At 36.3% G+C, this 12,441-nt stretch overlaps 1 protein-coding gene across 3 annotated transcripts in view; it reads left to right on the forward strand.

Annotated features, from left to right (window-relative positions):
* The window catches only part of ITGB6 (integrin subunit beta 6), a 47,905-nt gene extending 40,347 nt beyond the window's left edge, over window positions 1-7,558 (forward strand). For all 3 annotated transcript variants that reach the window (XM_026853009.1, XM_026853008.1, XM_026853007.1), the window contains 3 exons: window positions 3,040-3,159; window positions 5,200-5,366; window positions 7,237-7,558. In XM_026853009.1, coding sequence (XP_026708810.1) covers window positions 3,040-3,159; window positions 5,200-5,366; window positions 7,237-7,338 — 389 coding nt within the window. In that variant the 3' untranslated portion in view covers window positions 7,339-7,558. The remainder of the gene's footprint in view (window positions 1-3,039; window positions 3,160-5,199; window positions 5,367-7,236) is intronic.
* The last annotated feature ends 4,883 nt before the right edge of the window (window positions 7,559-12,441 follow it).

Below are 12,441 nucleotides of genomic sequence, written 5' to 3' on the forward strand. Positions count from 1 at the left end.
AAACTAGAAATATCTCTAGGTTAAATAAAATATTAGCACTTCAAAGATTTACTTTCTCTTTTGCATGTGTATGTTGCAACACAATGACTGGAACTGTGGAGTAATAAAAAAAAGCTTAGGCTTTACATTTTCCTGTTTCCTGGGAATGCCTATTTTAGCCTCTGAGCTGTGCTTTTCTGCTCCTCTGCTTCAGCTCTGTGGGTGCTGGGTGTTTCTCTTCCTGATCTCCAGCAGCAGGGTCACCAGTGTGGCTGGCATGGGTGGCCTCTCTGCCTGGGGACCCAGCAGGGCACGGGATGGCACAGCAGCTCTGGAGGTGCTGGTGGCTTCACATTTACTGGGTTTATCTCCATGGCAGGCATCACTTCTGAATATTTATTTTCATCAATTTTTAATATTTGAATATTAAATTGGACTAATCCCCCCTTTGCCAGACGTCTGTAAGATGAGCCCTTGTTGGTCTACTCATTACCCAGGAGGAACCACAATTCCTTGTGCTCCTGCCATCACCCCACCCACAGGGCACCGGGCTGCTCCTGCCACAAGGCCAGCAGGGACAATCACACTTTCCTTGGAGAAACAGTTTTTCCTACTCCACAGCGTTGACACCACACAAATTCCCAGTGTATCAACAGAGTGGATGCTGCAGCCTGAACAATCCTCTATATCAACCCTGCTCTGTTCTGTCTCAAGTGAGATGAAACTGTTCAAAAAAAAGCAGTTTATTGAGCAAAAGACAAACAAGAAATGGCATAATGACATTTAAATCTGTAGTCAGAATTTTGCTGAATCTTTTATGTAAGGATCTGGTTAGGAAACAGGCTTTTGCATTTCGAGGTTCCAGCTTGCCACTGTCACCCAATTCTTCTTTCAGTGTCACTCCAGTGATTTAAAATACCATTCAAATTAATGGAATTAAGCTGCAGGCAGAAGTGGGAAAAGCATGATGATTCACTGCAGAACACAGAAAATTACACAGGTGTAAATTACAGGAGTTTATCTGCCTAGACAAATTTTTGTGCAATGAACTGAAAGTAATCTATGTAGTAGTCTCTCTTAGTGATCCCTCATCCTAAAAATAACATCAAAGAAATAAAAATACTAAGCATAAGCTGGGCTCTGAATAGCTTGATCTGGCATCTATGCTTTCGTTTCTACATCCTTGCACATAATCAGATTTCTGCTCCCTTTGGTCTCAAATTATAACATTAAATTTAAAACTACATTTTAAAAATAATATATTTTCAGTTACTGCCTTCTGGATGATATCTGGAATATGACGGAAAGTTTTTCTCTACCTTCAGAATAGCTAGCAACTAGTCTTTTCATCTTTTTTTTTTTTTTTTTTTTAAAAAAAAAAAAAAGCAGGCTAATATTCTTTGGTTCTGCTTGCTTAAAAGAGTTGGGAAACAACAAATATTGCAAAACTTGTGACAGTGTTACTGGAACTGTGACCTGGCAATGAGTGCCATTAATTCATTACATTCAGTCTGCAGTTTGTGGCCCTGCTAACAAAACCAAATCTTGTTAAATCAGCAAGTCTTGTCTGTCTGTCACCTTGATAGCTATCACATTGCTCGACCACCAAGGACAGGCAACAGGTTAAATACAAGGTTATCACAAATCAAGACCATGTTTTTATTAAAATCCAACCAGATGTGATTCTCTTTTTATAACAAGCAGAGAAAAGGACTGTAGGGTAGTCAACTGTTTATACTTTTGTATTTTCTGTGGTGTTAAATAGTGTTCTCTATAAGACCAAACCTTATGATAATAAGAAATATGGAAAAAAAAAAAAAGAAGTGAACATTTATTCATTTATGTACCACAGGTTTCTTTAAAATCTATATTCCTGTTTGATTCTTACTTTATATTTCATTAGTCTTCATATTAAAGTTTGAGGACTTAAGATTTTTGGCACAGTTCCTCATGAAATTTCAGTAAGTTTTGAACAGGTAAGAAATAATGGAGGGTGACAATAATTTTAAAAGAAATTTTGAGAAGCTTACTGGGTTTTTTTTTTTAACCTCTAAAAATAAAACCTAAGAAGTTTTTCTAAAAATGTATTGAAAAGCATACCTAGATTTCCAATGCTATTCTAATCATGGGTTATATGGAAACATAATGGCATTCAGCCCCAGATGTGGCGTAAGTTATAAGGTCAGATATTTTTACTCTGTAAAAATATTATATAATGCTTATGCTCCGAATGACTTCATTTCTGGCTCTGGATCTGTAGTCTCAATTTTCGGTCATCTTATTTGCTTTATATTGTCCTCACAGACAGCTTCCTCCTGTCTCCCTCTTCCCTTTGAATGAACTTTTCTCAGCAGAAAAGTTTTCCGAGTTAGGAAGCATCTGGAAAACAAAAAAAATTAAGTTTTTGTGCAGATCTATATTAAATGAAGAGACAAATAAATGGGGGCAGACATTTTTTTATCTGCTTCCCTGGGATCACATTACAAATACCCCAGAATCACAGCTTTCTGTTCTTAATCTGTATTTACTGCCGTGACAGTACTGGACACACTATTCTTTAAGAGGGCTATTGTGGAAGAAATAAACAGCAGACCTTCTAAGAGTACCCATTGCTGTTTGATATATGGATGTCTACTTCTGAAACATAATCTAGACACAGAAAGAGTAGTTGTAAACCAAAGAGAACATACTGTTTACTTTGTCCTACAATTGGGGACTATTACATTTCCTAGACAGCTGGTGGTTAAGCATCTTGGAAGCACTTCATTGACATTCACAGTACGCTAGATTAATAAGGTGCATGAGATGGTCAGTGCAGATTGACAATACCTGGATCGGTTCTTCAGAAACGTAAGTGAAAAATCAGAAATAAAACAAACCTTGGTTTGGAAGGCAAGTCATTAAATTTAGTAGAAATTCTGAGGGTGTTTCTGCTTTCGTCTTTCACTCTTTACTATCCACAGACGAGGCTGTGACAAACATGATGCCAGCAGTCTCTCTTGTTACTCCATGTTAAATTTCCTTTGATCTGATTAATTACTTTTTTCCCTCCCCCTGCAGATTATTCAGAGGATAAATCCATTCCCTGCTCTTTGCAGGGGGAAAATGAATGTATAACCACATTTCTACTGGCTATGGATGAACAGGGTAGGACAGTCATTCACAGCATAGAACAGAAAGGTAAGCAGTGAATATTGCTTTTTCTATGTGAAATCTGTTTTAAAAACACAGGCAGGGTGAGCTATCTAGAAGCTGAGCTCTTTTAAGCAGCACTGCACCTCATTGTGTTTGTAGCTCTCCTCTGCCCAGCCAAAAGAGCACCTCCTCAAGTACTTATTTAATGCAGTAGTAAAATAAATACTTGGCATTTCATGTAAATGGACTGAATGATACCTGGGCTGCGAGAGTAAGTCAATTTTTCTAAAGTCCTTTGCAGTTCCAAGATGATGATACCAAATGTCATTTTGCATTATATTAGAAAACTATAATTCACTTTGAAAGTACTTATATTTCATAGATGGACAAATATCCAAAAGACTATCTGATTAGGTATGCCTGATGAAATGCTAAAATATATTTACAGTTACATTCTAGATTCTAAAATACATTTACAATACATTGCAGTATCATTAAGCTCTAGTTTATCATTCATTTGCATCAATAACAGGTATTCAACAGACCTCGTTATATCCTTTCATTTAACATTACTTCTTTATTTACTGTTGTTTCACTACTGATTTTTCATTAAAGCTCCTAATCATGTCGGGCAGGAGAGAACACAGACACCACTTTTCAGCTGTGAAACAGTTCATTTTCCAGGCAATAAAAACTATTCTTCTTTTTTTTTGACACACCCAGTGTCTCAGTACTAAATGTCAGTTATGTTTTAAGGAAAGCTAACGCAGATTTGTAACCTTGTTCTGTTGGCAGAAATGGCATTTATTAACCCTTTGTGTAGCCTTTCTCTAGCATACATGTGAGAATCAAAGTGATTTCACTGTGCAAAAAAGCAGCTTCTACCATAAGAAGAGTCTGGTTTTGTGTAGGTTACTCTTACAAAGTAATAGCAAAGATGGTTTTAACAAAGCTAGTACTAAAGATGCGCATCCCTGTGTAAACTACACCCTTAGACTCAGGAATATAAGTGTAACATTTTCTCATTATTAAATACATTTACTATGCATTTTAAGTAGATTTAAAAAAAAAAAGAAGAAGTTTCTTAAGGAAGGCACAGTTCATTAAATGCCATGTAGTGGTCCTCCAACTCTACAATAACCAGTTTTGTTGTCATCTGTTGTTCTGGTCCTGGGCCTTGAAACTTGTGCTGTGGTGGCTGCAGTGCATGTGAATGTGGCCTGAGATGAAACTTTCAGAAATGTTGTAGACATTGATTATGGAATGGAAATCATGGCACCAGTAACCCAGTAATAGAATCAACCCACTCCTCAAACCAAACTGAAATGAATTTTTCAATGTCCTTAAACCATGTTTCAGCAGAAAATTTTGTAAAATAGTAGCATTCACCAACTTGCATGAGCAATACTTCTTAATATTAAAATAATCAAACTTTTTTTCTGTTTTGGTAAAGCAAAAACTTCGATTTCAATTTTGACTCTCTGAAATATTGCATGATAAAATTTATTACAGAACTTGAGATGCAAAATTCCTTCAAATTCTTCAGTCCAATGTTTTCAGCAAGTCTAAAGGATTTTTTTTCTCATTGTTTTCATGATTGAATTGTAGTTTTGTCTATTTTCTCAAGATCATTGGTGACTTTAGCTTGATGCAGATCTTGCTAGAATGTTTTCCTCTGCAACACAATGAATATCAATTAATTGAAGTAGAGCTTCAGCCGTAACATGGTAACATTCATAATCTTGTCAACTCGGCCCTGTTTTTTAGAATTCTATTGATACAGATCTGCAAATAATTTTATAACTTTTCAAAATCTGTGTCTGTATCCGGCAGCTGCTAATCAACATGGCAAAAGAGCAGTGGAAGAATTTAGCAGTTAATTTTTTTAACATTTTAATGCCATATTTTTCAGCCAGTTTCACAAACCCTTTAGCAATCTAGCAGGAGGAAAATAACATAGACTTGAAGAAAAAGGCATGCACAGCTCGCAGTGTATGCGAAGCTAAGCATGCCTCTTGGCTGTTTTTAATTGCTTAAAATTTATTGATTGGATATCCACAGTCATAATTGGTTTTGTTTCCACAGATTGCCCACAGCTTCCAAATATCCCGATGATAATAGTGGGTGTCACTCTTGCTATACTTCTCATTGGCATTGTTTTACTTTGTATATGGAAATTACTGGTGTCACTTCAAGACCGGAAAGAGGTGGCCAAGTTTGAAGCAGAAAAATCAAAAGTTAAATGGCAAACGGTACGTTAGATGCATGGATTTTATATGAAGTTCTTTAACTCGGTTGCATGATGCACAACTGTCTTTAAGATTCTGTGTCCTGGTTTTGTTCTTTTAAAGCGATAGATATTACTGGTAGGTTTTCACTACATTTATTATTCTAGAAAGAAATTACAGTTTTTTAGGGGTGAAAAGTAGCTAGAGTTTGGTCTCCTAATTTAATTTCTTCCATGTGTAAAAGTGTGTAGATAACATTTTTTTATTAGTTGTTTTTTAATTAGTACCCCGCCTTTGATTAGTTTTAGCAAATTTGTGTGCTGCCTATGTAATTACCAGAGGTGTGTCCCTCTTCCCAGACACAGAGTCCTTTTTAGGAAAGAGATTATTGATGGCCTCTTTCATGATGAGAGCCCACGGAGAGGAGCAGTGAATGTAAACTATCCAAAATATAGGTAAAAGGCCAGAGAAATTCAGGCCTTAACTTCTATCTATAGCTTGTGGATGTCTAATGCAAGCTTATACCACATGTTCCCTTTTCTTCTTTCCTTTCATCCCTTGACTTTTTTGCTCTTCTGCAAAAGCTTTAAGAGACTCTTTGAAAAAAAGCATGTTGAGTAAGCATTTCTAGTGGCTGTCAGGAAGGCAGGCAATATGCTGCCATTCACCCGGCTCCGTTCTGGTACAAAAACCTGGGATTGCAACATTTCTGCAAGAATGGACACTGCTGGCCTTTCAGTTTTGAGATAGGAAAAACAGTTACTACCAGGCAAGGCCACCTGAGAATGTTTTCTTAATCCTTCGGGAGGCTACATATGGTAAGAGAGAAGAAAATGATACACTTGGTAGAAGCATTTTAATTTTCTTTTCTGTCACAAGAGGAAATGATAGGAAGTGAATGATGGGAAGCCAGGATTAAAATCCCAGGTGGTACTTGTCCTTGTCCTAGAGCGTGGTAGTCTGTGTGGCTCAAGCAAGAGGACCGTGACAAATCACATGTCACTGCTGAGACACTCTCTATGCTTTACAATGGTCCAGCCATAACATTTGATACACATATTATATCAGACATATTTGATAAAGCATTGTTTGATGATGTACATTACTTTAATCTAGGAGGCAGATATGAAGTGAAGCACATTCCTGACCCTAGACTGGTTTGTGCTGCCTCATACAGACAAGTTTGAATTTCAGAGGTTTGGAATATAAGTGAGCTATGAAGGCTTTTCAAAAATAATTAAAGATGCAAAATTACTTCTGTACAAGGAATAGACCAAAAATCCTCACTAGGGAGAAGAAATATCAGGAGGAGGGTGTGTTACTTGACTATAAAATTATGACTGGGCAAACTGAAGATGGGCCGTTTGTTCACTGATTTGCCCATACAAGCATGATGAGATAGCAGGCTCCAAAGACACCAAAAGACATCATTACACAACACCTGCTTAGGGCATATAATTTATTTCCAAAGATATTCTGGATGGTAAAAGTTTGCATGGATTCAGAATGTCTGTAGAGAAACCTGTAGAAGGAGGACATCCCCTCTGACCCAGGAGGTTTCTGAAATGTGTGTCAGCTTTTCCACGGGTAGCCTGCATTGCTTTCTGTTGGGAACTCATTGCTGGGACAGGCAGATGTCTGGCCCGAGCTTCTCATGAAGTAGAGTACAAGTCAACTTCTTCTGCACACTGGGAAGCAGAATGATACCCGCTGGTGCATGTACAACCTGCACCATAATGCTGGGTCAGGAATCATGGACCAAAATGGTCCCTTTGCTGAAGATGTATGCTCAAGGCAGTGGTGTGCAGCTACATCTGCTTGCAGCTGAAGCAATGGGGAGATGAGTTAAACAGTGCATGACTCCCATCTCTTCTGGTTTTGTTTGTTTTTTTAGGAAACAAATCCACTGTACAGAGGCTCAACAACCACTTTTAAAAATGTAACTTACAAGAACCAAGAAAAGCAAAAAGGGGCAACGGCTACAGATTCCTATTAGCAACTCTGACACTACATAGTTCTACTGGCAGGAAGTCTAAAAACACTTGTTTCTTCTCAGCTGGTTACGTGATATTTGTTTGCACGTTGCAGTGGTATAATAATTCTGTTAAAGAATATGTATGTTGTGTTGGGAAAATTATAGATAGCAAATTAGTGGCAAAAGTGAGTAGAAAAATGGAAAAAAAACCTTTTAACATTAAAACCCCATCTTAAAAAAAATAGCATAATGAATATTTTTAATTTTCTCCTTAATACTGAGAATTAAAAATTATCATATGTAAGCCTATTTTTGTGAAATTAGATATATACAATGGGCTATACACTACATTGTTCATACACACAATCCCATACATTTTTGTTTAGGAATGAATATATTTGTGCCAGTCTATTTGGTGAGCTGGTTTACATTTAATAAGATTTTTTTTTTCATGAAAGCTGCTTAAACTATTGAGGTTAGAGGTTCTTCATACCGCCTGTGTGACTGAATAGTTTTTCATCAGAAACAAGTAGCGTTATTGCCTAACTTCCGTGTATTTAAGGTACAAAGAAACATCTCCTCTCTAATTCTTATTTCTTGCCCTGTTTCCCTCTTCTCTTGTCCTTGGTGCTGCTTGATGTTCTTTAAGAACCCAGACCCTGGGTTTATCTCAGGGAAAACTAAATCAAGTCCTTATTCACTTGCAGAGCTGTTTACTGTTCCAGGCATAGACTGCTTTTTTTGTTTGTTTGGGTTTTTTTTGTTTTTTTTTTGTTTGTTTTTTTTTTAATCCTCCCTTCAAATTCTAGTAGAGTGGATCCAGAGCAAAAGAGAAATATTTGTAAATTAGAGACTCCTGTAAAAAAACTTTAAACCAGAAGATTACCAGAACCCCATTGCACCATTTACATCCTGTTCAGGGACTCAGAATAAACCTTGAATGCTGGACCATTACATGAACTGTTGCAGGAGCCCTTTACACGCAGGAAAAGTTTCTGCACAAAGGTTCAGTATTGCACACAATGACAGTGCTCTTTTGTCGATATATCCAAAATTGTGAGGTTCTTTCAATGCCCATCAGTCAAACTATTTATTCATGTGTGAAATAATGTATTCAGCTCTTTTGAGCCATTTGTTGGGTTTGGCTTTTTTTTCAAAGTAAGCAACAAATAGATCTATGGATTCCACCTCATATTCATTTCCATGACATGAATGACAGTTTTTAAATCTCAGCTTTAGCTACTTACGAATGACTTGCCATAAATTCTTAAATTTTAATGCTGTTATCATGCATAGCACTAGCTAAAAAACCCCCAAAAAACAACAACAGAAGCAGCTAACATGCTGGCATAAACAATGTCATTGCTCTATTTTCAGCTAATAATAATAATAATAATGTACTTTACTTTTTAATATCTCTTTTCCTTTGTAATTTTTAGTACTCTGGAACGTAAATGTACTTACAAAAGACTTAGGAATCAAAAGTACATCATCAACACAGTCACAGACAAATACGTACATTCCCCATGGTAAATCATATATTTGATCCAAAATACTCAATGCCCATTTTGTAATAATTTTTAAGTCTGTGCAACTTCAGTCTCTATATCCTCTACAGTTTCTGGATGCGAGACTGATTTATTAGCTGGCTCTGACCCATGCCTGTTTTAGGGCCTGATCCAAAGCCTACTGGAGTCAATGGCTACAGATGAGGATCTAGTTTCAGTGAAACTATTAGTTTTGGTTTACAAAGATTGTCTTGTTTACACAAACTGGTTAATATTGTCTATTAGTGGATTAGAACCTATAGTATATATTTCTGTGCAAAGAGAAATAAACAGTATCAGATGCCTTTGGAGAGAAGGTGTTGCTATAACCACATATTCAATATAAAATTACTGCAGTGTGAAGGAAATGATGGCTGTCATTAAACGGGAACAGATTAATTACAGGTTCACATCTGTACTCTTCAGTATTCCTGTATATCTCATCGTGGAAAGTGTGCACAGACAAAGGCTTGTATCTGCAGCCCTTCCAGCCACTAGACTCCCATAGATGTCAGCACAAGTTACATGTGAGACCAAATCCTCTTTCCCTGGCACAGGGATAAATCCATGGGAGGCAAACCTGTGCCCTGGATTCTGTCTCAGATTCCACTTGAGTCAGGATTGCCTAAGGGACTAAGGAAATCTGGATTTAGCCCATGTAAATTATCTGTTACTCTTTTGTTTTCCATGAAGAAGTCATCAAATTAGAAACTCTCTGACAGAAATTAAAACATTTTTATTACTTTTGAAGTAATAAAAACCTATACTGTTTATTAACTACCTTCTTAATTCTGTTTCTGAGAAGGTTGATTCTGCTGCTCAATACGAGGGTTGAAAGCCCTTCTTCTGTAGGTCACCCATTTCAATACTGGAAGACATTTCAATATTCCAATGTTATTAACAAAGTGGTGTTTGCATTTCATATCAAACACGTGGTGGCCTACACTCCCTGTTCCTATAGGAGGTTTCATTCCGCAAAGCTACTCCTCTTTTCCCATTACTTGCATCTTCTGATAATCGGCAAAGATCCAATTTGGTGTGTGGACAACGGTTACAGTTCAATTACTCCTCCTAGCAATCTCTCTCCAAATTCTCAAAGATGTGCAGAAATCAGGCAGTGTGTTTTGCAATTTCCCTGCTGTGACTGACTGTACTATAAATGTTTTGTGCACCTTCAAAATCGTCAGGATGGAAAACATTCAAATAATTAAGAATTCATCAAAAGAGAGAAAATAGAAGGGCTTGGTGAGGAAAGCCTCTATTATTGAGGGGTATCAAAGAACTAGGCTCATTCATACAAGCCATCCTTTTAAAAGCATTAATTTAGATCATAAATTTTGACTAAACCCACGGATTTCAAGAACTTTCAAGATCTTACTTGGCATTCACCCTAAAAACAACAGTGGTGTTCATCTTTTCTAATTAACTTTATTATTTTTATCCTGTAGCATTTGTACCAAAGTTCATATTTTTCTTTTTTTTTTTTTTTCCTTCACCAAATTATGAGTGGGTTTCTGTGTGGTGAGTGGGATGAAAAAGTCTTTCTGCTGTTTTCACGAATATCGTTTTGACCTGAGGCTGGACCTTGAGAGTGGCCAAAACATTTTTTAATAGAAATACTTCTATTCACTGAAGAGTTAAACTGAATAAAAGAATAATCATTAGCAATTTTATGGTATTTGTGTATCTTTTACACCCTGTAGAATGGTAATTTCAGTAATGTATGTTAAATGGAAAATTTTTCATTTGATTTATAAAAGTGCCATGTTAACCTGTATTGTGTATGTCCAGATTGCATTCAACTTTGTTTTGTAATATAACTAGTAGGTAATGAATCCCGGATACAAGACTTGGATGCCAAGTGCAATACTCTCCATTTTTTGACTGCCTTTATACAGAAGTTCAAGTTTATTTTGCAGTGGGCATAGGGGAGTTATTGCCCCACAAAACTTATCACACACAATCTAGAAGTGAAAAGAATAGACAGTTTTTATCTTAGTCTGTTTGAAAGAGACAGGCAAATGCCTCAACTTGTTTCTGTAGAAAAGGAGTTTAACCTTGAATAAAGATTGTAAAAGTGAATGCATTTTTTAATATACTTTTATTGTTCTTTCTTCACTTTCCATTTTCACATGGGTCTTTATCATTGTTTTCCCATAGTTTGATGAATCTTAGCAAATTTCTCATGTTCTGGCATAGTCCTTACAGCTTATTTTGTAACTCCTCTCCCTCCTTTTTTAAGACAGCATGTGAGACTTAACATCTGGATTTTCTTCTATTTGTAATCATTTTGCTTTTCAAGGAAATGGGTTAATGGATGAATGCTGTAAGCAACCTATTTCTGGAACGCTGATAGATCACATATGGTGTTCTTTAATACAGTGATTCATAAATTGCACAACTTGCTTAAAGCTAAAGATCCATCCATTCTTCAAGTGTAACAGTAGTAATATCTTTTTGGAACTACATGGCAAAGTGCGTATTTTCTCTTTAATCTCTTTAATCCTCTTTTTCCTCTAATGAAAAGTCGCGTATTTTGATGTCTTCTAATTTCCTGCTCTGAGGAAGAGAACATTCCTCTGCACCCTTGACAGAACTGTATTTAAAATCTATCGTATTCTTCAGGCACACAATAAGATCATATTCTCTTGCATTTCACAGTGGACTGTGAAAACTGAAACTAATACAATTGCATAATGTATACTCATGGCATGTAATTTAGAATGTATTCTACCCCAAAAGTCTATACTTTTTTGGGTTTGTTTGCTTTTAGGAATTGTTCATGATCAGAAACTTTTTTTCTATGTTTTCACTGGTTTATGTATCAGCTAATATTGACAGCAACAAACGCACAAAAATGACGGACACTGTATATAAATATAAAGGCTTTGGCTTTTCAAAGATGTTGGTAGATGAGAACTTTGTTTCTTGAAGCTGGCTCTGTCTCTGTCTTCTACCAGTCGTCATTCAAAAGCAGAGACAACCAAAACCTGATTTTCATTGTAACCTCTCCCTTCCTCACGCTACTTACGCTACAGTTTAGATTTACAATTAGAACATTTAAAACAGTTTCATGACATTTCTGTATTCAGAGAGATGAAGTTCTCAAGGCATGATGTGTTTTTTGAAAAAGCCATTTTTCCACAGGGTAACTTTTCTCAACGCTGTTTTGTTTGGGGTTTTTTTTGGTTTTTTTTTTCATTACTGTTTCCACATTTAGAATAGGTAGGAGTGTAAATAAACTGAAGGTCTTTATGTACGAAGAAACAGGAAATTTCTGGTTAGTGTTCAGCAATTGGATGTTACCTGTGTTTGGAAAAGTGTGTACCACCAACTTCAGGCATCAAAGTTAATAACTAGTTCAAAGGCAAATTGTACTTGATCTTCTTAGGTGATAGGTTAAAACTTGCTTTCTCTAAAACTCTCAACTGGCTTAAAAATCAGACCTATAATTATAGTATACTTAACATGTAACAAACTCTCAGTTTGCTTCTATTTTAGGTTACAGTAGATTTGAAAAAGAACAGACTAAAAAAAAAAAAAAGAAAAAAGGAAAAAAACCCAACCTTCCCCCCCC

Source organism: Athene cunicularia, assembly GCF_003259725.1.
Source record: "Athene cunicularia isolate RWA chromosome 7 unlocalized genomic scaffold, athCun1 chr7_part1, whole genome shotgun sequence".
In the NCBI taxonomy this organism is placed as follows: domain Eukaryota; kingdom Metazoa; phylum Chordata; class Aves; order Strigiformes; family Strigidae; genus Athene; species Athene cunicularia.